The sequence below is a fragment of the Hippocampus bargibanti genome, linkage group LG18 (genome assembly GCF_051943395.1).
Source record: "Hippocampus bargibanti isolate YZ-2025 linkage group LG18, ASM5194339v1, whole genome shotgun sequence".
NCBI lineage: Eukaryota > Metazoa > Chordata > Actinopteri > Syngnathiformes > Syngnathidae > Hippocampus > Hippocampus bargibanti.
Window position 1 is genome coordinate 7,593,983 of NC_142751.1, and position 25,848 is coordinate 7,619,830.

Consider the following 25,848-nt stretch of genomic DNA (forward strand, 5'->3'; position numbering starts at 1 on the left):
TACTGATTAGCACTTGATTTTTTTGACTTGAGGTTTTAAAATGAGAGCCTTCTTTGGACAATGTGAGCCTTTCTTGGAACAATTCCATATTAGTTGATATTTCACGTCCCAAAACAATCAGTGGCAACAGTAGATGCATTGTTGTAATGTGACCGCCAGCTACGATGCAAGACTTTCATTAGCGGTTAGACATCAAAAGACATGTTTGTGTCTGAACTTTAATTTGAATGGCAATTAGGTGCAGTATAAAGTCAATGCTTCTTGTTGAACACTCAAAAGCAGTGAAATCCAAGATAAATATCAGCTCCCATATTGACAAAACCACTGTTGCATTGTTTGTTATTCTTTGAGATTGCTAAATGACTGTCTCTTTTAGTTATCCGCGATCTCCGAGACCAACGAGCATGTACACACATGTACAAGAAACACCTTCATATTAACACTAACATAGCTTATTTTAATCAAAATAAATCGACACTGACAAACTTTGCAAGGTATATTTCATCTACCTTGTACAAGACTTACCGGGCCTCAAGATAGCCCCACCATCTTTTGCGACAAGCCTCTTGAGAGGAATGTCTTGACGCACAAAAGGATCCAATCTTATCAGTGAGAACGACTTGTATGGGTGACTTCTTTTCTGGCATTTAAATGCTCACAAGTGTCTTATTTCACCTTTAATCTATACCGTCTCCAAACATTACAGTACAGTCAGCATCAGTAACCCTTGAATTGATTCTTCTTTTCTGGCTGTAGCCATCACACTTTCACAAAAAGCAGGGTTTTTAAAAGAAAATCTAAGAGCACTAAAAGACCACAATCCACCCGTGTGTCTTATATCGTGTGGCTCAGCCATCCTATAGATGCGGAAACGGATGCTGAAGCGATCCCAGCTGCTTGATTGCCTGCTATTACCTGTATCAATGCATGCGGATATTCAGTCATCAAGATGACATTTCTTGGGCTTCTATTGGCTCATAGTTCTTGTTTTGTTCTTTTCTTACTACACACCTTTGGTATTGTGAATCACAACCTACAATATATAAATAAACCTGCCACGCATGCTTTGACATCAACTGCTGATAAGTCTTTTGTAGTGTGAGACACATATATTTCATCTCTAAAATAGGAATCTTATTTTTTCTTTTTTCCTGGGATCCTGAATCGACTATGTACTTATATTAATATCTTTACCGACTCCCAGCACTAAGATGAAGCCCAAACTCGAAACGTCATCACATGATGGTCCTGCAATTTTAACTGCAATCCATTCCACGCTGATGGTTGCATTTAGACCAATATTTCAGTTCAGAGTCTTGAGCAGTCACCGTCATAAAATGTGTGTTCATAGAACTAGAAGTTGCTCAATAGTGGACACGGGCCACATGATTTTTCAGTTTATTTTTTTGGGATAACTTCATTAAATGTGTAGCTAAACGGCAAAAGAAATTTTGGAATGCAGGGAGTTAATCCTTTGGTACTGTTTGACATTAGGTCCAAAAGGCGCTGTGAGGGCTCGCGAAATATGCTTATGTTATGCTGAGTGAATATTTGAAAACTTTTTTAATTGACCATTATACTGCACAATACAATACAATACAATACAATACAATACAATACAATACATATTGACTTATATAGCGCTTTAACAACAGCTGAAGCTGCAAAAAAAGCGCCTAACATGGACAGGCATCATTTCCAGGAAATAAAGCAGTCACAAAATTAGTAGAAATCACCAGGGGGTGAAACCAAAATCAAGTCGGAATTGTGCTGAGTCGAATGCCAAAGAGGACAAGTGAGTTTTGAGACGGGTTTTAAAGATGGGCAGCGAGGGGGCTTGCCAAATGTTCAGTGGCAGGTAATTCCAGAGAGTGGGACCACCAACGTAAAAGGCTTGATCCCCTCTGAACCAACGTTTTCTAATAATGTCTGGTTAGCAGATCTAAGGCATCGGGAAGGTGTGTGGAAGTCCATGGCTGACTCCAAAGTAAAGTGCATTACAGCAATCGAGCCGAGGTGTGATAAAGGCATGAATTACTGCTTCAAGGTGCTCATGAGAAAGGGGAGGTTTTATTTTAGCCAGTTGCCTAAAATGACATTGGAGGAATATGTCTGTGTAAGCTCTCAGTCGTACAGGAGTGGTCCATTTCGATTGGAGGAATATGTTTTAGGAATTAGGATGCATAACAAATTGTATTGGCCGTGTATGTAAAGTGACATCACCATTCATCCATTCATGGTATTTTAAAATCTAACAGGCAGATTTTCAGAATCTTGCAAGGAAATTGTACTACATGGAGAATACTTACATAAACACTGAGAGAACATGTAAACTCCACACTGAAGGGACAGAACAAAGATTTGAATACCATACGTTAGACCAGGGAGGCCTGCTGTTAGTTTGGAACTCAATGCAAACTTAGTACGCAAGTTGACCCATTCGCAAGATTTGGATGATGGATGCTCATCGAGTTTTAACAGAAGTCAGTAATACAAATTCCTTCCCACATCGCAAATGGCGAAACTTCTTCATCCCACAACCTAATTGTCCTTTCAGTCATTTCAATCCAAAAGGAGGGAATTAGACACTGGCTCCGACTTTACACAACCGCATCCACTCCAGCCCATTGTTTCTGTTTTTGTCTTGCATCAAACTCGCTGTTATCCACATGCTGCCAGTACAGGATGTGCTGTGGTCATTCTTTTGTGGGACTCAATTGAGTCATCAAATTGATCATCGCATTATGAGCATGCAAATGAAGCTTTTTTAGCCATAGTGGCTAGCATGATGATGGGTGTACCTGCTGCCTGAGGAACTGTGGTCGAAGTAGGACCTGAATCACGACTCACGACCGGGTGGGCATCAGACTTGTTTTAAAGGAGCCAAAATACATTTTCGTCAAACAGATGCTTTTCAATGCCAATTCGAAATAGCAGTGAAAGACGCCGAGATGCTAAGCTAATTCTTTGAAGAGGACTCCTACATGTTTGAACGGAACCTTAATACTGCTAGTGTGTTTGCATCGAAGATGTTGCTCCAACATCTTGTTTTAAAAATACAAAAGCAAAAAATAAGAAAAGGAATATAAAATGTCCTTTTCTTTTATTGTGATGTGATCGGTATGTAATTATAACATATAGGCAGCCAGACAGGTAGCTTTTGTCTGTCAGAAATGGAAATAACGGATACACAAGCAGCCATAGCTGGAGATGTCATAAAAAAATGTCATAAAAAATGCACAAAGTTTACTCGCACTGTAATCAAAATCAGCTTTTCACATTCAAATCCACTATCTGTCCTGTTACACACAGCAGCATCACTGTATTTTGTTGTTGTTGTTTGTTGGTAATTCCATAGGATATGCTGACAAAACTTGATGGTCCACATGAAACTATCTACTTTATCTATCAGTCCTATTTGGCCCTAATTTACCAACGGTACCCCCAAACTTGTACCTCCATTACCCTCGCTATGATTAAACAAAAAAATACCGTCTACACATATCTCCTGTTCCACATTAAACAACAAAATATAAGCAAGTACAAAACTTTTTTTTCTTTTTCGCCCTACACAGGCTGATATGTCGAGCACATAAAAATATCAAATACCACAGTTTGATCTGAATATTACTGGCAGAAAGACATAAAAACCTGTTTTTATTCTAATAGATATATGTGTAAGACAATACAATGACGACCTTCCACAGACGTTTATTCCCATATGGTACGCTATATTATACACCACAAAAGAAATGAGGGCCAAATGGAACTCAAATGACATGTTATTTTTATTTATAGCTGTTTCCTGTGGGAAAGAACAACATCCAGATCCACATTTAACTACATTCAGTACATACATAAGCAACAAAACAACATACTGTAGTTGGCACTGCATAGCGTGTGAGAAAAAAAAGAAAAAAAGAAAGCTTTGACTCAATTTTTGACACACAAGACGTAGAACAACGCAAAAACGCAAACGCAAAAGCCTCACCATAAACAGCAAATTAATTATAAATGAAAAAAAAAACAACTATAATAAATGATACATTTGCAAGATGCTATGCAACATATATGGGAGAGGATAACCTGCACATAAAATAAAAGCTTGCTTGCACTTGTACAGTTTTCTGCTTTTTCTCTTCCTGCTTATGGTTTTCGCTTTTTCATTTTATTTTTTTTCCCTTTACTTTTCCAAACTTTTTCCCCTCCCCGGGTACTTTATAGTTTTCATTTTTTCTCATTTAAGTGTTGTTTTTTCCTTTCAGACCTTTTATTTTCAGCCTTCCTTATCATGCCGACTCAAGAAACCGTCATGGCGACATACATCCGTAAAGTGAGTAGTCCTCAATAATTCCAACCATTCCGCTTGTGTGTTCCTCATGATGGTTCTTTGACTCGCTATGATGCACAAGAAAAGGCAGTCAGTGTCTGTGGGCATTGTGTGTTTTGGCTCATGGAACCTCCTTCGTGAAAAAAAAGCCGCAAACACACAGCGTCCCGCCACGCAGTTTTCCACCAGTCTGGTCCAAGTGTCTTCACAGCGTATAATCTTTTAGTAATTGTGGTTCTCTCTGACGTTGCTCGTAGGCTTCCCGTTTTCCTGAAATGAACAGTCATTTTTTTTGATGATAGTGCTCTCTCTCTCTCTCTCTCTTTCTTTGTTTCGCTATTGCTAGGGATGTTGAGCCACATGTCACGTACACCTATTGGGTCCAAACCATCTCCAGTCGGAGCGAAAGCGAACCTTCTCCGCCGCTGGTGCATGAACTCGGGGCCCCATACTGCGGGGATGGACGGATTCAAAGGTGAGTTCTCTCAATCCTGGTCATTTTTGCCAATAGTTCTTGATGAAATGTGTTTCAACTGTGGGCATGAGTTGTGTAGAGCCCAGTTTCCACTTGGCTGCAAGTTCTTGCCGCCCTCAGTCTCTTGTTGGATAAAAAGTGAGGTCAACACACAAGAGAGACTCTTGACACGATGAAGACATAACAAATGTCTCTGCTGAGGTGGCCTAGTGGCCAATTGGTAAGCACGCCGGTCTCACGGTGCGGATGTCAAGTGTTCCATCCTGGCACTGTACTGCCTGCAAGGCTTTTCTGCGGGTACTCCGGCTTCCAAAAACATTCATGACAGGTTAATGAGACACTCTAAATTGTCCTGAGGTATGATTGAGAGTGTCGATTGTTCTTCATCCAGTTCAGGGTATAGCTCGCCTACTGCCGAAAGACAGCTGAGATAGATGACCTATCAGAGGGTGAGCAGATTACAAAATGGATGGATGGATGGATGAATGGATGGATGGATGGATGGACGCGTTCATATGACCTACCGTATTTTCCGGCGTATAAGGCACCTTGGAGTTCAAGGCGCACCCCCAATGAATGGTATATTTTCAAAATTTTCCATATATAAGGTGCACCGGACTGTAAGGCACCCCTTCAATTAATGAAAATTGTTTTCCAATTATAATATATAAATATATAAAAGTTTACCAAATACAGTACAATGCACACTACACCATGAGGCACAGCAATAGAGAATGGGGTTATGCACTGCTTCTTCTACATGGGGAAATGAAGTCAGTAGCTGCTGACAGGAGTTGCGAGACCTGTTCACTTATAAGGCGCAACTGCGTATACGGCACCGGGTCATCTTTGGAATAAAATGAAGGCTTTTGGGTGCGCCTTATACACTGGGAAATACGGTAATTTAGGAAGATCCTAAATTGCTTGTTCACTCATTTTGACACAAAGACAGGCCACGCATGGCTCATGGTAACACTATGTATGAGTGGGCCGAAATGGATGGATGGATGGATTTGCCTTTATTAGCAGTAGCAAAGTGATGAAAGGAATGAAAGTAGAAAAACAAAATACATACACAATACAATACAATACAAAATGAAATGTCACCGGTTTGCTTGTTTAAAAAAATAGTTTTTTTTTTTTTATTAATGAAAAACACACATCTGGTTTTTAAAAATAATGTTTGGCGATTCAAAATTTAGAACAAAAAATATGGCAGCCTCAATGTGCTTTTTCTTATGGTTCGAGGCAAATTTTCCCGATATATTTCCAGTATTGGCTCCTTGCATCGGTGAGCCTAATTGTGTTGCGCCCAGTCGGTGGACACACGGAGAGACTCCTCCGTATGCCGGATGACATTTTATTTTATGTTATTTGGCAAATCTGAGTGAGGATATTTCCTTAATCACATTCTGATGTGTTAGTTCCAAAGGAGAGGAGTGTGATGACATGAATTCCATGAATGGTGACGGCTGCTCAAGCCAGTGCAAGAAAGAGCCTTTCTTCAACTGTGTAGGTAAGTCAATTACATTCATCGTTTGTTGCCTGCAAGTCAATCAATAGCATCAGAAAGAAGAAAGTGTTGCCCTTCTTTGAAAAAGTATGGAAATCATTACGTTTCCATGGGGTGACTCATCTCATTTTATATTGCGAAATGACTGGCATATCCGACATTCTTGTTTACAAAATAGATGGATGGGTTTCCTGTGTTGTTCTCCTGCTACATTACACACCCCCGTACCCCACATCCCTCCACTTTTCTCCGCACTGCTACCCTCTTACAAGCGTGCATGTGTTTGCACATGTACACAACATGTGAGCGAGGGCATGCTTGTGAGAGCCTCTGTGAAGTGGCTGCTTTAATTCATGTTGGATTGCCGGATGACTGCATTGGCCATGCTGTTTTTCCACCAACTGCAAGGCTCTAATGTGTGCGTGTGCATGTTTGTGTGTGTGTGTCTGCGGCCATGTGTAGTTATGCATAGAATTTCGAAAGCATGATGGTGGGACATTCTGTATTCCCCCTCTGGCTCCTCCTTTAGGCTGTTCAGTCTATGTTTTCGTCAAATGAAGTGTAAAAATAAGTTAAGCAATGTTAATAACATGGCATTGAAACAATGATACCAAAGGAGGGAGAATGCAAGTGGCCCCCCGCATACGTATACTCGATTTATTTTGTGCTGTTACTTTCATCTGTCCATACATCCATTATGGTTGCTGGAGACTATCCCAGCTGACTTTGGGCGAAAGGCGGACAACCTCTGTCAACTGGTCGGCAGTGCACATATAGAGAGATGAGCAACCACACACACCCAATTTCACACCGTCACTGAGAGAGAAGTGATCCCACGGTGCCCGCACTCTAGTCAGACAAGTGTCCCACGACAGTGTCAGCAGCTCCAGTTTCATCCTTCCTTCTTTTATTATTATCATCCGCTTGGAATGTTAACCAAAAGATCTGAGGAGTATCCTGTACCAAGATGGCCTAACCACCAAAACTGTATCTGATTAACACAGTTTCATATTTTTTTATTAGATTGTATTGGGTACATTTCTATGGCCAGCAGATGTGGCACTCTTTGTTCGCTCTGTAAATAATGCAGACGGGAAATGCACTTTGGGAGTTCATTCTTCCGATGCAAAGTTAGTCTTGCAAAACATGTTGGCAACGGTTCGCTGTCCTTGTTTTTTGATACTTTTGTCCTCAGGAGTTGGCCTTGGAATGTTTCTTTGTCATTCATTTGCTCTTGCATGCTAGCTGACGGTTGTAAATTGTTGATTGATGGAAAAAATGACCAACGAAAACATGATTGCAGGCCAACGAAACCAATCAATCTAGACACAAAGCTCCTTATATAACTCTGCTGTTGTCATACAGTGTCTTCAAACAGAATTCCATCTTTTAACGTGCGAGTTTTTGGCATTGCACACAAGGTGTCTCGACGCATCCGCCAATGTTACAAAGCTGAGAGATCTCCTTATTAACCGGGATAAGACTTTTAAAATAACGTTTTCTTTCCTCCCTTCCTTTCAGTTTTTTTTTCTCTCCAAATTCAAACATTGGATTCCCCTCGAGCCTCCTGTCTTTCCGTTTACCTCCTGCACATTCTCGTAAAGCACCATTTCCTTCCTCCTGTCTCGGTTTTGCCGTGCCGTCCTGTTCCCATTGAGTGTGAGACATCTATGTGCCCCCTAAGTAGCCCCTCAGTTCGCTGTCCAGCGGCGCACAGAACTGACTTTCGTTTTTTGGACCGCACTGGGGAGGGCTGGAATTTCGAGAAGGAGGCCCCGGCCAACTTGGCACGGAATGCTGTCTCCCCTCCCCGTGCTCCTCAATGGAACTGAATCAGCTAACAGCGCTTTTGCTGTGAGCAGTCAAGCCTTCCTCCTCCAGGCCCATAAGCTTCCACGGCCATGCTTTGAACCCGCCGCGAGATGTCTGGAAAAATAGTTCTCGCTTTCTCTACCCCTTAATGTTATCTGATGGCCCCCGTACCAACCCCTACACTCTCCTTCTGTCTCTAGAATGGGTTCAGCACAAGTTTCACATGATCACTGTTTGCTTTAATTCACTCATTTTGTTTCTTTCCTTTTGACCCTGTTGAGAACATTGGTCTTTGTCCTCCTTTTTGTAGTTGGGTGGCTGTCTTCACAGATCAACATGATCTTCCCGAAGTGTAAAAGACGTGAAAAAAGTGTTTTGTCTGGTCTGACCATTCTTTCTTATCCCCGCATGAACTCGCAGAAGAACCGAGCATGTGCTACTACTACGACGGCGATGGCGTTTGCGAGGACTTTGAGAGAGAGACCGGCGTTCGAGATTGCGGCCTCTACACGCCCAGCGGCTTCCTAGACCAGTGGGCATCCTCTGTGGAGGTTTCCCACGAGAAGAAACCCTACTGCTCGGGAGAGGTCGCTGCTGGTTATCCTGCGGTTACCAAGGTACGGCCCGTTTTTAACTTGTGTCCCACCCACCCATCATTCATTTTCTATCAACTTGTCCAGTTCATGGTTAAAAAGTGAGTTAGAGACTATCACAGCTGATTGCGTGGACTGGTTGGCGTGGACTGGTTGGCAATGACAAGGCTCATATAGAAAAATAATATTAATGTAATTTAACCTCTAAACTAACATGAATGTTATTGGAATTTAGGAAGAAAATGAAGTCCCGAAACAAAGCTTGGGGAAACCGGAGAACACACAAACGGGTCAAGCCAAGATTCAGTCCAATAATTTTTTACTATGAGGCAGATACAGCTGCCACGAGGCTGATCGCCTTCTATCCTCTGTGGATACTCTGATTCATCGAGGGCGGACACCAATCTGGCTCCTCGGTTAAGTATCTTTTCAGCGCTTCTTCAACGCAACTCATTTTAATTCATAGATGACATCATATTTTGCCAAATATCTTCTTTTGCTGGTTTGCCAGTTAAGCCATTTTAAAGATTGGGATGTTTAATTAGATCCAACCTCCTCCAACCCAGCACACCGCGCCCCCCTCCCTTGTGGCGGATGCATAAATTTACCTCTCTCATTAAAGTAATGCTTCCACAAGACGGGCTGAAGCCATTGATTCTACCCGAGCGTGGTGGAAGCATTGATCTGTTGCCGTTGTGATGCGATGGCACAAATCATTAGGGCCCTGCATATATCAATTAGACACAAAGCCACGCATATGTGGAAGGGCATAACCCTCGAATTCCCCTTTGGGCATTGACATGTGGTACATAAAACCATCTCCTTCAAGTCCTTGTTTATTATTTCTCTTCATTGTCCAGTTCTTTTATGACATTCAAGGCGCCCAAACCAATGAAAGGATTCACAATCTTTCCACACTTTCTTTAATATGCGAGTAACTCCACTATGCACCATTTCATCTTCATACCGAGAACTAGACGAGTTTTCCAAAGTCCTGCCGACTTTTGCCAGTGCTCGTTCTTACGACGCTGATCAATATCAATTGTCTGTGCATTTTGGGATGGCTGTCGTCAGAGAGATTTTGAAAATAACTTGCTGATTGTGTCGTAACAATTTATGCCATGCACCCATTTCTGCTCGGTTCATAAAGTCTTTTTATCTTAATCCTTGTCAATTTTTGAATGTGGGATTCTATAGTCTCGTGAGGAGAATGACATTGCAATACTAGAGAATGGCCTGTTGTTTCCTTATCGCACTTGGCAACTTTTAGTTTACAACATCAACTTGTGGTTCCGAACAAAATCTGTCATTGAAACAGTATCTTCCTTGCACTAGTTGGATTAAATTTGTAAGAAAAACCTAATTTGCATGACAGGAAAGTAGGTAGACTGCTGAATCGGGTTTGTCTGTGTGGGTTCAACAGTTCTTGAAAAAAATGTGTCCCCTGTGTCAAGGATTTTAGATTTTTTTTTTCTTTGTCTATCCAAAAAGTGGTCACCATAACCCTATTCCTATCCATTGCTAACCACAAATATTTTGGGTGGTCGTTGGGAATAAATAGGAAAGGTAGGAATTAGTTCAGATAGTGAAAGGAAGATCCCAAACTCTGCAACTCATTCCCACCCGGAATCTGAAATATTGACTCTTCCCACCTTCAAATCCGGCCTCAAAACCCATCAGTTTAAAATTGCTTTCACAGTTTTGTTTAATCAGATCTTTTATTATAAATCATTTTATTTATGGTTTATTGTTCTGGTGTCTATTGTTCTTTTAATTGTAAAGTTCCCTTGGGTGCTTTGAAAGGTGCTTTCTAAATTATTATTATTATTATTATTATTATTATTATTATTATTATTATTATTATTATTATTATTATTATTATTATTATTATCTCTCTCATCTCATCTCATTTTCCGTACCGCTTATTCCTCATTAGGGTCGCGGGGGTTGCTGCAGCCTATCTCAGCTGTCTTCGGGCATGAGGCGGGGGACACCCTAAATTGGTTGCCAGCCAATCGCAGGGCACACAAAGACATACAACAGTCACTCTCACTCACACTCACACCTAGGGACAATTTGGAGTGGTCAATCTGCCTGCCATGCATGTTTTTTTTTTTTTTGAGTGTGGGAGGAAACCGGAGGACCCGGAGAAAACCCACGCAGGTCCGGGGAGAACATGCAAACTCCACACAGGGAGGCCAGACCGGGACGTGAACCGGCGACCTCTGCACTGTTTTATTCCTGACATCAAACAATACTGTTTTTGGACTGGAATTTACCGCAACAAACCATAACTCTAATCATTTCTTGTTTGTCAATGTGGGCAAACTTTAAGGCCGGTGAGTGACTGCGCATGAATGAGATTACCGTTGATCATTTCCCAGATGACTACACTATTCTTGTGAAAAGGTTTGTTGGGTTTAGAACTTTTTACTTCCTCCCAATCTGTATCACTTATCCCTGCGCAATCAATGTACTATCAAGAAAATACCCTTTGCCACAATGCTTCTGAAATGATTCTTATGCTAGGCAGCGGGCCTGTTCTTGAGCCACATGTCCTTCGCTAGTCCTACCAAGGGATTTATCACTGACATCCATCACTTTGTATCATTGCTGTCCTTGTAGTGTTTCTTTTCTTTCCAGAAGAGGAGGCAAGGCTATAACTAACATGCACCTCAACATCTTAAGTGCTCCTTGGCATGAATTCTACATCCCCGAGATGGATATATGCCATTTTGTCACACACTTGAAAAAGTGGCTGTGCAAATTAGCTGTTTTTTTCATACATCACGTCACCTGTCCTGTTAATAGCTCACTTCATCCCATGTGGATTCATTTCAAAGAGCTTTGATAAAGTCTGCTGAGAGATGTCCTGATAGAGGACGGCACATTTTTGCGGCATTGCGATTGATGGCTTTTTATATTCTGAATGAGCTCGTGGAGGATGGGACATCATTTCCACCCAATCTCATAAACAAGTCCTGTGTTGGCTTTGTGTGTCTATTGCTTTTGATGTCCCACGACGGTGTTCATTCCGTGTGTGCCTCGGTAAAGGGTGCAGCGGCGATAGCAATCTTTGCGGATGCAAGAAAGGCAACAACAGCACAAGAAGGCACTTGAGGAGAAAGCGATTGTGTCTCTGAAAGAAATCTGAAGTTCAGCGAATATGTATGTGTGTATGTGTATGTGTGTGTGTGTGTGTGTGTGTGTGTGTGTGTGTGTGTGTGTGTGTGTGTGTGTGTGTGTGTGTGTGTGTGTGTGTGTGTGTGTGTGTGTGTGTGTATGCTTGCGTGCGCGTGTGCGTGCGTGTGCGTGCGTGCGTGTGTGTGTTTAAAAAAAAAAATGTGTGTGCCGAGAGCCTTTTACACATAAATCTATATCTTCGCCTCTAAAGCAGCTAAATCGATGAAGACTCACATTCATATATCATGTTTTGACACTGAGCATGTGCTTTTATTGATTTATGTTGTTTGTTTTTTCCTTCTTGCTTAACTTTAAAAATTATCACAACACGGCTCATAATGGATGTGCGTGGTTTTGGTAAGACAAGTTAATGATGCGTGCACCCATTAAGACTCGTTATAAATAATGTGCACTGTTATATTTAATTTGACACACTGTACTCCATTACAATATTTATGTTTTATGTAGTGGGATTAACTATTTGTTTAATCTAAGTGCAAGATATTTATGCATTTTTGTAAATACTGAAGATTAACATTTGACAGACCGATCAGAACCCATTGACCTTTGTGTTTGAGAGTGATGTGAATGTATTCACTAAAATTTGTTTTGATGCATCCATTGCGGCAATTTGGACATGAATGAAATATAGAGGAGCAGTAATAAAGCCTTCTATGCCAATCTGAATCTCATCACCTAATGAAGGGGTCAGATGCACTGACAGATGGGGGCCGTTGTAAAAAAAAAAAAAACAGGTTTGCTTGAGTTCTCGCTGTTTCTGCTGGAGATGACGTCATTAAAAAAAAGGTTGTTGGAACACTGTTTAAAAACTTCAATTGAATCTCTTTATGTTGCTTGGTCTTTAAATTAAGCAGTCTCGCAAGCACACCCTTGACTCAACTGGGGAATTAAAAGGGCTACAGTTGACATCAACACATTGTTCTCTCATAATCAAGCCTTTGAGTATGCGCTCGACTTGAGAGGGAAAGCGCGCTAACCACTCTATTTGTGTGTACATGAGTGCCCAGATGCATGTATGTGCGGTGTTTGCGCATATTCCAATTTCAGATGAAGAGGCAAGGCAGGTGATTTCTCCTGAGATATTTTCTGCCTGGGCAATCTCTGACGCAACCCAGCCCCCACCCCGCCACCCCCTCGGGCATCCCTTGAGAATGCAACACTTATTTATACATCAGCAACAGAAGGGGATCACATTTGAGTTTTGTCACGCTGCTGCGACATGTTTCTATATGAAGTTGATCCATATTACGGTGTAAAACCCAATCTAACTGGAAAAGATTACATCAGATTAAGATTAGAAAAATAATTGCCAATCGTTTTGAAAGAGTTATTGGTTCAGTCATTGTTTTCCATGAAGAAAGAAAGCCTTTGCATATGTGTGATATGAATAAAAGGGAATATATCTACTTTTGCGAAGGACGACATAAATCTGAGAATAATGACTTGAGCACTGGTAACTCATTTCCTGCCAGACAATGTGCAAAATGTGTTCACTCCAGTATGGCACTGGAGTTTTTTGCCAATTTCCCTCAAATTTCAGGACCCACAAAATACTGAGTTTTAGGACTACATAAACATTCAATGCAGTGTAAGAAACCTTAGACTCTCTTCTTTTCTCAGAAAAAAAGAATTGATTTCTAATTTATACAGGTCTAGAGTTATCTGAGCTTGAAATGGCGGCGGGTGTACAAAATACAATACAATACAATACATACGTATTGATTTATATAGCGCTTTAACAACAGCTGAAGCTGTAACAGAGCGCTAACTGGACAAAAGGCAAATGCTGCCCCCTCGTGGAAGAGGTCTGGCCAATGCTTTATCGCACCCTAGCAAGAAAAAACTAAACCTGAACTAATTTCGGAATGGCGCTCGACGTCATATGTTCAAAGGTAATGCGTTAAGTGATGGCTCCAAACAAATTCTTAATTATTAAAATAGTCGATTAATTTTGACTTCACTTGTACAGGGAAAACCAAAGTGCATCTCAACTTCAGTACAATTTAGATTGAAAGTGAAATTGCCTGACAATTAAAAGTACAGCGTATAGAATTTAGTGCTGTCTTGTAGTGTACTAATAGAATGCAACAACCTCAGCTCAAAGTGCCCACATGCACTACGGTGCCTCAGAACAACCACGCTTCGCACGCCAACCACCATGATCATCAGCAGAGGTGGAACCCAAATAAATGGTAAATGGTTGTTATGTGTCAGGTTGGTGAAATTTTACCTCAGACTGACCCAAATTGTTCGTTTGCACGCATGTGGAGTTGCTATTTTTTACTTAAAAACAATGGCTTGCAAAATCATCACCAAGTTTCACAAGGCCGAATCTTGAAGACGGAGATGGACAGCAAAGAGAAAGAACAGAAATGGCCCATTTTTGTCATACAAAAAGCAATCGGAAGCACAGTGTAAATGCTACTGGAGAGCTGATACTAACATTACCCCCCCCCCCCCCCAAAAAAAAAAAAAAAAAAAAAAACAGTAGCTGGCCTGCCGCTTTCAGCAGAAGAGGAAAGCCAGCTCCTTTGGCACGGACTCCTTCGCCAACATTCCCTCAAACCGCACAGACCTCGTCAGGCACCGTGCCAGTGACATAAGCATGTGGTAACATTAAAAAGAAACCTCTGGGATGGCGTTCCTTTTTCCCCTTTTGCTTTTCCCGTTTCAATTATTATTGTGGCTCTGCCTTGCAAAAACCTCAGTGCGGTCGCAGTGCTATTTCTCGTGGCACTGTTGACCCCACACAACATTTTCAAGCTGTTAATATGCAAGGTTTTGGCCTTGTTCTGCACAGCAATGCGGACCACTGACTGAGGGACATTTATCCTCTCAGCGGAACCATCTGGTTTCAACTTTCCGCCGTCACACGCTCACCGACTCCTATATGTTAGATTGTGGTCGACGCTCGCTACCACCCAGTCTCCCCTGATGAGACAGGCTTAGGTAAACGGCGTAATTGCCCTCTCTCGTTAGCGCTTAACGGTCTCACTCTCAGTGGGCCGTCGATGTCACTGCCATTAGCCTTGCACCAATGAGACAGTCCGCCTCGGTGGCTCAGGGTGGGACTGGGTGACAGGACATTACCTCACACACCAGGCGCTCACCAACATTCCGGTAAACCATGGGATGGTGTTTGGAAAGTGGTGCTCGTTTCTCTCCCTGTTGCTTGTTCTCTTTCCTTCCACAAATGCCGCACAGATGCTCATGTCTTCTCAGGCTTCAAATTCATTGCGTTGGTCTTTGCCAGGAATCTGAGGACCAGATCTAAAAACATACCTGTGGCAGATATATTTTGCTTGTTGTTGCATCGACGGTAAATTGAAGTCCCATCCTTCCATTCCAATCTTGGGGAAGCGAAGCCCACGAGGCTACCAGCCTATGATTATAAGAACCGTTTATCGATTTATGACAAGCCTGAGCCGAGCCCGGCTGCTGGTGAAATTTGGACGATGACCTGGATCGGTTACTAGTCAAATTCAAAGCACAAAGCTGTGATTAACGATGCTCAGGAAACCTGCAGTTCCCGAATATGAATCGATCCCGCGCTGGTTGCATGACAAACGTGTCACGCTACATGATCGGCAACCGGCATGCAAGTTTTCACATGCAGAATAATTAAGCTCGAGGAAACGCCCTCATTGCCTTTGTTTTCTTCCAATTTTGGGATGTCGTCGCTGTCCAGAGAAAAAACAATTCTGCCAATTTGTGTATTTGTTACCTTAAATGAGACCAAACAACTTCCTAAAAAGGGAGGGAAGTACTGCATGCCAATTTCACGACACTTGACAGTTTTGTCCCGTCCTTCATACTGGACAATATAAATTGTACCTTGCGCATACTTGAGACTTAGTTCATGTTGATTGTACAAGCGATTTGTTAAGTCGTTGACACAAAACAGCAAAGGGTCGAGGTAATATATCACAGCAAGTGCCCTAATTATTGATTTTTTTAAGGAGCGGCACATACTAATACTGAGAGGAGATTGCCAACATAAAAACAATCACTTTCTATGGACTGTGCATTGCTTCTTTTCATTGCAGAGTACAGTAAAGATGACCTCAGTGAAGAAGTGATCTCATGCTTGTTTTGAACAAAGGTCTTAATTCAGCTGAATCCACAGTCTGAAGTATATCACTCTGTGGCCATTACTCTGTCTTTCTCAACGGCATTTCCCCACTTTAATCTTGACTTCTTGCTCACTCTACATTTTCCTGCGCCTTGCAAATTTCAGGAGTCCTGACCGTTTGCTCTTTAGCTCGTTTTCTGCTTGAGTTCCTCTCCTCTCGATTGGCCCTTGGCTTCACATTAACGCTGCTATTGATGTGGTGTTGAACAAACACTGGTGGGTGCCTACAGTTATGGTCAGTCAGGGTTGTTGCCCAACCAGCCAGCTGGTACAATTTAAGATGGCACATTTTCCCTGTGGGATTTTGGTCCAAGTGGACACCTCATTATGCGTACTTGGTTTGATATTGGTCCTTTGTGACATCCTTGAATTTGTTACAGGTGGTTGAGTTATTTTTCAAGGGATGCTGTGATGACAAGCTTTTTCTGAAGATTTATGCCTATTGATCTCAGAACAGTCGCTGGCTTACTCTCTGGCATGTTTCTGGTAGAGGGAAAAACAAGTTCCATGCAGCAATGAGTCACAATGGTTTGTTTAGATGCTTCGAAAAACTGGTGTCACAATTAAGAACAAGCTCCAGCTGCTCCACTTGTTGTCGGTACGCAGACTCGTCGCCGTCTTTGATGAGACCGATGACCGTGGTGTCGTCTGCGAACTTTATGAATTTGACAGCTGGGTGCGTTGAGGTGCAGTCGTTCGTGTAGAGAGAGAAGAGCAATGGAGAGAGGACGCATCCCTGCGGGGCTCCAGTGCTCGTGGTTCGTGTTGTGGATGATATATTTCCCAGTCTGACCTGTTGTGTCCGTCCTGTCAGGAAGCTGAGGGTCCACTGGCAGATCGTGGGGGACACACCAAGCTGGAGAAGTTTGGGGATGAGGAGTTCTGGGATGATGGTATTGAACGCAGAGCTGTAGTCCACAAACAGGATCCTTGCGTAGGTTCCTGTGTTGTCAAGGTGGTCGAGGATGTGGTGCAGTCCGATGTTGACTGCATCCTCCACAGACCTGTTTTCCCGGTAGGCAAACTGAAGAGGATCTAGCAGAGGTCCGGTGATGTTCTTTAGGTGGTTCAGCACGAGGCGTTCAAAGGACTTCATGACCACAGACGTCAGAGCGACAGGTCTATAGTCGTTCAATCCCGAGGGTGCTGGTTTCTTTGGAACTGAGACGATAGTAGACTGTTTGAAGCAGGATGGGACTTCACACTGCTCCAGGGATCTGTTGAAGATTTGTGTGAAGACCGGAGCCAGCTGGTCAGCGCAGACTCTCAGGCAGGAGGGGGACACTCTGTCAGGTCCTGCAGCTTTCTTGATCTTTTGCTGCTTGAAGAGCCGTCTAACGTCCAGTTCGTGGATCTGTAGGGCAGAGGGCGGAGATACGGTAGTTTCTGGTAATGGTGGGCAGACCGGGGAAATGGTGGTGTCCTTTTCAAATCGATAAAAGTATGTCTTTAACTCATCAGCCATACCATTGTTGTACACTGCTTGGGGGGGAAGGTAAACGATAATTTGTTATTGCTTTCAGGCCATTCCACACCGATGCAGAGTCGTTAGCGGAGAACTGTTTGTTAAGCCTCTCCGCATAACTTTTCTTTGCGATGTTAATCCCACTCATCGTCGGGCACGAGGCGGGGGGACACCCTGAATTGGTTGCCAGCCAATCGCAGGGTACACAAAGACAAACAACCTTTCACACTCACACATGTTGAATCAGCCTACCATGCATGTTTTTAGAACGCGGGACGAAACCGGAGGACCCGCTTTGATCCTCTCCTCTTTCATCTAGAACTGCTTCATGTCATCACAAAGAGGGTACAGCAAGTCCTGAAGAATGAATGTCTCTCTGTGTCTTTGTTTTGTCATATTGTCTCTATGCTGTCATATTATTTGTGATTTAGTTTTTTTTTTTGTTCTTTTGACTTCAAGACGGCGCCGCGAGAGTGGCTGCCTTTCCAGCAGCTCATGTATTTCGTTTTTTCTACTTTCATTCCTTTCATCACTTTGCTGCTGTGAAATGTAAATTTCTCCACTGTAAGACTAATAAAGGCATATCCAATCCAATCCAATCCAAATGGCACGCAGGCCCGAGGTGAACTTTACAAACTCCACAGAGGGAGCCCAGAGCCCAGCCAAATTCTGCTACTGGTCTATAAATGGCGGAATACTTTGGGTCTTAAATAGAGTGAAAATACATGCTGATTGAACAGAAATTCTATAGGACTTTGAGATCTGCAGACCTGAGTCAATTAGTGCAGCTCAGAGTTCACAGCAAACACGGTGAAGCACCCATTAACTGTTATGCTGCACAGAAAACATTTCCCCCTTTCCCCACACCATTGATTAATGTTCTGATTTTATTTATTTATTTTTGTAACATTAGAAAAACATGGTTTTCTGCACTTTGAATTTTTGTCAAATTTCCATTTTATATCTTCTTCATATTTCCGGTAAGCAGATTTTCTTGTCTGCTTTGCTCCTGAATCAGAATCAGAATCAGAATCAGATCAGAATACCTTTATTCGAATGTTGGTAACATATATATTCATTGGTATGTTTTTTTGTATTTTTCTATCATGCTCAAAGCAGCTGTCTTCCCTAAGTACTGTGACTGCCGCTCATTGTATTTATTTATTTATTGTATGTGCGTGTGTGCGTGTGTGTGTGTGTGTGTGTGTGTGTGTGTGTGTGTGTGTGTGTGTGTGTGTGTGTGTGTGTGTGTGTGTGTACGTGCATGTGCGTGTTTGTGTGTGTGTGTGTGTGTGTGTGTGTGCGTGTGTGTGTGTGTGTGTGTGTGTGTGTGTGTGTGTGTGTGTGTGTGTGTGTGTGTGTGTGTGTGTGTGTGTGTGTGTGTCTGTGTGTGTGTGTCTGTGTGTGTGTGTCAATAGCAGCCTTGGTCCTCGAATACCACATCCTACAAAGATACAGTTACTAATGCCTTTGACAGTTACTTTTGCCTCCAGGGGTGGGCTGACTGGTCAGTATTGATACAGTTTGACTCTGATCGAGCTAAAAGCATCTGGTTTTCATTCCACTCATGTATTTTCCCCAATTTTCTCACTTTTATTCTATTGAGTGAAAGGCTCATGGCAAAGACATTGCAGAAAGAACCTGCCTCAAATTTGTCAATAGCTGCATTACTAAGCAGATGTTTGTCCGGTCTTACAGACTTTGGCTTTCGCAGATGGTAAACTGGTGGAAGTAGCCTTGGAATATTAATAATTGTTTCCATGTGGTTTATTACTCAACTTGTTACAAAGAGACTTCTATAAATGTCAGTGGAGTTCTGTAGCCCTCTCTAGGAAGCATTCATCAACAAATTCTCATTTTTTAATGTCCCCAAGGACATATTTTTGGTCTTATTTTAATACCTGATCATGGCTCTAAGGAGTCCAAGGAATGTTTCCCCGCAGCGTGTTTCAAGGATCCAACATCTTGCTCAACATGACTATCAAATTAAGCTTCTTCGGTTAACGTTAGGCATGACCATGACGTGGTTGGTTGTACGCAATATTTGTGGCTGTCCAAAAATATCACACCTTTCTGAGGACAATACCGAGACAATTGCTCAGTTGTTCAGTTATAGATGACAACAGCGGTCAGTCTGGGGACAACAATGGCGACTTTCGTTTTAGTTTCACGGAAAGAGAATTTATATTGAAATTACTTGTGCAAACACACATTTTTGATCGCAAGGGCTGTTTCTAATAGAACTTGAATTGTGAGTTGCCTCAAACATGACTTTAAAACTGTTGGTTTACTTTGGATTGCAGCAATGTGCTTTGAGGCAAACTGAGTCAGAAATTCATCAGTTTCTGCTCTGTTTCAGTAGATGTATTCAGTATATACCAAGCATGAAAGAGAATTCAACTGTGAATGGACTGTCTTCATTTCAAATCTTGAAGAAAATAATGCATGCAACATGCATGCAAAATGGAGAAACAAGTGAGCAATTGGGGAGTCTTTGGGATCAGATGATGGAATTACAAATTAACGGAAAAGCCTACTCTTTAAGCTTCAAAACGAGATGAAACGTATCGAACCATCTTTCAAAAAATATAGTTTTGAAAACCAGAACTGGTTAGGAGGAGGAAGGTAAAGCACTACATAGAGCACTGTAACAGTGTGACTGGACGCTTTGTTGTGAACATCGACTCAATTGATGTTCTGCAACCATCAAGGAACAGATTGTGGTGTAATTTTCCAGGCCCCATCATAATTGCAAGAATAAGAATACTTTTCATGGGTGCGCTTGATTAAAAGCAAGTCAAGCAAACAATATTGTTGTATTGCTGCTTTCTAGTCTTGGTGTTGTAATGATTTGATTTGATGTTTTAAACATAACCTATGCCTCCCGCTTAGAAATCATCAAATGACAAATGAACGAACGAAGAGACGAACGAATGAATGAATGAATGGATAAATGGCTGAATAAATACATCAACGGATAAATGAATGAATGAATGACTGAATGAATGGATGGATGGATGGATGGATGGATGGATGGATAAATGGTTCAATTGCATCACAGCGTCATGGGATTCTATCCACAAAATGCCATTTGCGGTCTCATAGGAATACTTATTTCTGCTGTATCAGCAGCAAGCACAGAGGCCATGTCAACAGATTCAGGGAACAGATATCTGAGCAGATAGGCGGTCGGGTGCGTTTTTCCACGGTGGCAGAATCTTACAGTCGCCGCCATAGCAAAACTCTCCGGTGACGTGTGTCTTATTTCACTAGCTCAGGAGAGCGGGCGAAACTGTTCGTCCTTGGTTATCTGCCCTCCATTTGCCTTTGTGTTTGCTAATCTTTTAGTTGCAGCGTCCATTTGTCATCTTTTTCTTCCCTGCCAACGTTCTTTCTTTTCAACCCATGTTTTTTCCCCCAAACATTTTCTTTGCTTCACAATCCTTTTGCAGCCTATAATTGCATGCAAGACAAAGTGGACCCATTTACCCGCTTCTTTGGAAACCAGGCGTCAGCAAATTCTAAACTGTAACAACACTCTGGCGCCTTGTAGTGGGCAGGTATAGCATGTTGTTTGAAAGACAACTAAACCAGCCTGCATCACTTATGTTCACTCTATATAGAAATGCTTGATTTAGTTGTTGTGTTTGCAGATAATGCTGCTTCACAAAGATACAGTGTTTTCACATCTACCAACACTTAAGTGATGCATTTAAATGGACACATATGTACTATGTAGGCTCTTCTCCTGTCAATATATATATATATATATATATATATATATATATATATATATATATATATATATATATATATATATATATATATATATATATATATATATATATATATAAAATCCTCGTCTCACCCACCATGGGTGGTGTCTGTCCCCCATTTTAGCTCGGGTCCTCTACCAGAGGCCAGGAAGCTTGAGGGTTCTGCGCAGTATCCGTACTGTTCCCAGCACTGCGCTTTTCTGGACCGAGATATCCGATGTTGTTCCAGGGATCTGTTGCAACCACTCATCGAGTTTGGGGGGTCACTGCCCCGAGTGCTCCGACCACCACAGGCACGACTGTCACCTTTACCTTCCAGGCTCTCTCCAGCTCCTCTCTGAGCCCTTGGTATTTCTTGATTTTCTCATGTTCCTTCTTTCTGATGTTTCCATCACTCGGGACCGCTACATCCACGACAGCGGCTTTCCTTTCCCCTTTATCTATGACCACGATATATGGTTGGTTGGCCATTACCATCTTGTCAGTCTGTATCTGGAAGTCCCACAGGATCTTTGCTCGGTCATTCTCTACTACCTTTGGAGGTGTTTCCCATTTTGACCTTGGGGTTTCCAGTCCATACTCTGCACAGATGTTTCGGTAGACTATGCCAGCCACCTGGTTATGGCGCTCCATGTAGGCTTTCCCTGCCAGCACCTTACACCCTGCAGTTATGTGTTGGATTGTCTCAGGTGCCTCTTTGCACAACCTACACCTTGGGCCTTGTTTGGTGTGGTATATCCCTGCCTCTATGGCTCTGGTGTTCAGGGCCTGCTCTTGGGCAGCCAGGATGAGTGCCTCTGTGCTGTCCTTTAGACCAGCCCTCTCTAGCCACTGATAGGACTTCTTGAGATCAGCCACTTCTGCTATAGTTCGGTGGTACATCCCGTGTAGGGGCTTTTCCTCCCATGATTGTCCCTCTTCCAGCACCTCATCCTCTGTTCCCCATTGTCTGAAACATTCTCTGAGTACATCATCCGTTGGAGCCTTCTCTTTGATGTATTCATGGAGCTTGGATGTTTCATCCTGGACAGTGGCTCTCACACTCACTAGTCCCCGGCCTCCTTCCTTACAGCTTGTGTACAGTCTCAGGGTGCTGGACTTGGGATGGAACCCTCCGTGCATGGTGAGGAGTTTTCGGGTCTTAACATCCGTGGTCTGAATCTCTTCCTTTGGCCACCTTATTATTCCTGCAGGGTATCTGATCACTGGCAGGGCATAGCTGTTTATTTCCCGGGTCTTGTTCTTGTCATTGAGCTGGCTTCTGAGGACTTGCCTCACCCGCTGGAGGTATTTGGTCATAGCCGATTTCCTTATTGCTAGTTCGAGGTTGCCATTGGCTTGTGGTATACAGAGGTACTTGTAGCTGTTTTCAATGTCTGCTATCGCTCCTTCAGGGAGTGAGACCCCTTCACTACCTTGCCCCTCTTAGTCACCATCCGACTACATTTCTCCAGCCCGAATGACATTACAATATCCCTGTTGTAGGTCCTGGTTGTGTGGATCAGGGAGTCTATGTCCCTTTCGCTCTTAGCATACAGCTTTATGTCATCCATGTAGATGAGTTGAATGACTGTAGCTCCATTTCTGAGGCGGTATCCATAGCCTGTCTTGGCGATTATCTGGCTGAGGGGGTTCAGTCCTATGCAGAACAGCAGTGGGGAGAGTGCATCACCTTGGTATATGCCACATTTGATGGACACTTGCGTTAGTGGCTTGCCATTGGCTTCAAGTGTGGTTTTCCACATCCTCATCGAGTTTGCAACGAAGGCTCTCAGGGTCCTGTTGACCTTATACAACTCCAAGCATTCAGTGATCCATGTGGGTGGCATCGAGTCATATGCTTTCTTGTAATCAATCCAGGCTGTGCACAGGTTGGTATGTCGGGACCTGCAGTCTTGAGTGACTGTTCTGTCAACCAGCAGCTGATGTTTGGCACCTCTATTGATTGATCCAAGATGGCGCCGCGGATGGCAGCCTCGGTCACACGCTCCCTAGTATTGTTCCTGGTTTTGTCATTTTCATTTGTTTTTTGCGATCCTACGCGACTCAGTTACACGAGGGAAGAGTTACTGAGCATTGGGGAATCCACTCTTGGACTATTTTCACCGACACACCAAAATCTACAAGGTTTTTCGGGGCTGCTCGCGAGCGGCGTAGCAGCTCTGTACGGAGCTTTGAGACGCCGGCGTAGGAGGGGGAAGCGAGCCGGCGTGCTCGTCAAGCTACGGCAGCGTGGATTATGAACGCCCCTCCCATCGATCCACCTCGCTAATCTACGCTCACTACCAAACAAGATGGACGAACTTCTGCTTCTCACAAAGACCAATAAAACATTTGCCCGCTCTGCTGCTCTGTGCTTCACTGAGACCTGGCTCAGTGACCGCCACCCGGATTCCGCGCTACACCTACCCGGATTCCGTCTCCTACGGGCCGGCCGTGACACGGAGCAATCGGGGAAATCCAAAGGCGGTGGACTATGCTTCTACATCAACGAAGAATGGTGCACCGATGTCACGATGCTCGACGCACACTGCAGCCCTGGTTTGGAATCGCTGTCTCTCAACTGCAAGCCATTCTACTCGCCATGTGAGTTCGCTTCCTTTATTCTCTTTGCCGTGTACATCGCGCCACAAGCTAATGCTAACGCGTGTATACAAACGCTAGCGGACCATGTAAACCATCTCGAACTAAAATATCCAGAATCACCCCTGATCATTTGAGGCGATTTTAATCAAACACGTTTAAACCGTGAACTTCCCAAATATAAGCAGCATATTGACTGTTTCACCAGAGGAGAAAACATTCTAGATCATTGTTACACAGCACTCAAAGGCGCATACCGGTCTGTTGCGCATGCAGCATTGGGTCTTTCTGACCACTATTTAATCCACTTAATTCCCACATACAAACAGAAACTCAAATGTGTAAAACCGGTAGTCAAGAGAATGGACAGATCAAGCAAAGTTATCGCTACAAGAATGCTTAGACTGCACTGATTGGAGCGTCTTTGAAACTTCAACGGGCACATTGGATGAATACACAGACACTGTAACATCATACATCTGTTTCTGTGAGGACATGTGTGTACCAACAAAGTCCTTCCGCTCATTCAACAACAACAAGCCATGGTTCACTCCCAAACTCAGGCAGCTTAGGAAAGAGAAAGAATCCGCATTTAAAAGCGGCGATCGAGCAGTTTACAAACTTGCCCGAAACAGGCTGACGAAGGAAATTAACATCGCAAAGAAAAGTTATGCGGAGAGGCTTAACAAACAGTTCTCCGCTAACGACTCTGCATCGGTGTGGAATGGCCTGAAAGCAATAACAAATTATCGTTTACCTTCCCCCCAAGCAGTGTACAACAATGGTATGGCTGATGAGTTAAATACATACTTTTGCGGATTTGAAAAGGACACCCCCATTTCCCTGGTCTGCCCACCATTACCAGAAACTACCGTATCTCCGCCCTCTGCCCTACAGATCCACGAACTGGACGTTAGACGGCTCTTCAAGCAGCAGAAGATCAAGAAAGCTGCAGGACCTGACAGAGTGTCCCCCTCCTGCCTGAGAGTCTGCGCTGACCAGCTGGCTCCGGTCTTCACACAAATCTTCAACAGATCCCTGGAGCAGTGTGAAGTCCCATCCTGCTTCAAACAGTCTACTATCGTCCCATTTCCAAAGAAACCAGCACCCTCGGGATAGAACAACTATAGACCTGTCGCTCTGACGTCTGTGGTCATGAAGTCCTTTGAACGCCTCGTGCTGAACCACCTAAAGAACATCACCGGACCTCTGCCTGATCCTCTTCAGTTTGCCTACCGGGAAAACAGGTCTGTGGAGGATGCAGTCAACATCGGACTGCACCACATCCTCGACCACCTTGACAACACAGGAACCTACGCAAGGATCCTGTTTGTGGACTACAGCTCTGCGTTCAATACCATCATCCCAGAACTCCTCATCCCCAAACTTCTCCAGCTTGGTCTGTCCCCCACGATCTGCCAGTGGACCCTCAGCTTCCTGACAGGACGGACACAACAGGTCAGACTGGGAAATATATCATCCACAACACGAACCACGAGCACTGGAGCCCCGCAGGGATGCGTCCTCTCTCCATTGCTCTTCTCTTTCTACACGAACGACTGCACCTCAAGGCACCCAGCTGTCAAATTCATAAAGTTCGCAGACGACACCACGGTCATCGGTGTCATCAAAGACGGCGACGAGTCTGCGTACCGACAACAAGTGGAGCAGCTGGAGCTCTGGTGCAGCCGTCACAACCTGGAGCTCAACACGCTCAAGACAGTTGAGATGATCGTGGACTTCAGGAAACATCCATCACCGCAGCTACCCCTCACACTATCCAACTGCCTGGTGTCAACCGTTGAGACCTTCAAGTTCCTGGGAATCACAGTCTCCCAGGACATGAAGTGGGAGGTCAACACCAACTCTATCCTGAAAAAGGCCCAACAGAGAATGTACTTCCTGACGCTGCTAAAGAAGCATGGCCTGCCACAGGAGGTGCTGCAACATTTCTACACGGCTGTC

At 43.4% G+C, this 25,848-nt stretch overlaps 1 protein-coding gene across 3 annotated transcripts in view; it reads left to right on the top strand.

Annotated features, from left to right (window-relative positions):
• pappaa (pregnancy-associated plasma protein A, pappalysin 1a) overlaps positions 1 to 25,848 on the top strand; it is a 112,339-nt gene that overhangs the window by 41,052 nt on the left and 45,439 nt on the right. For all 3 annotated transcript variants that reach the window (XR_016118204.1, XM_089019835.1, XM_089019836.1), the window contains exons 8-10: positions 4,677 to 4,805; positions 6,230 to 6,321; positions 8,551 to 8,747. Coding sequence is in view for 2 of the 3 variants with exons in the window: in XM_089019835.1 (XP_088875961.1) it covers positions 4,677 to 4,805; positions 6,230 to 6,321; positions 8,551 to 8,747 (418 nt within the window). In the remaining variant the exon portion in view is untranslated. The remainder of the gene's footprint in view (positions 1 to 4,676; positions 4,806 to 6,229; positions 6,322 to 8,550; positions 8,748 to 25,848) is intronic.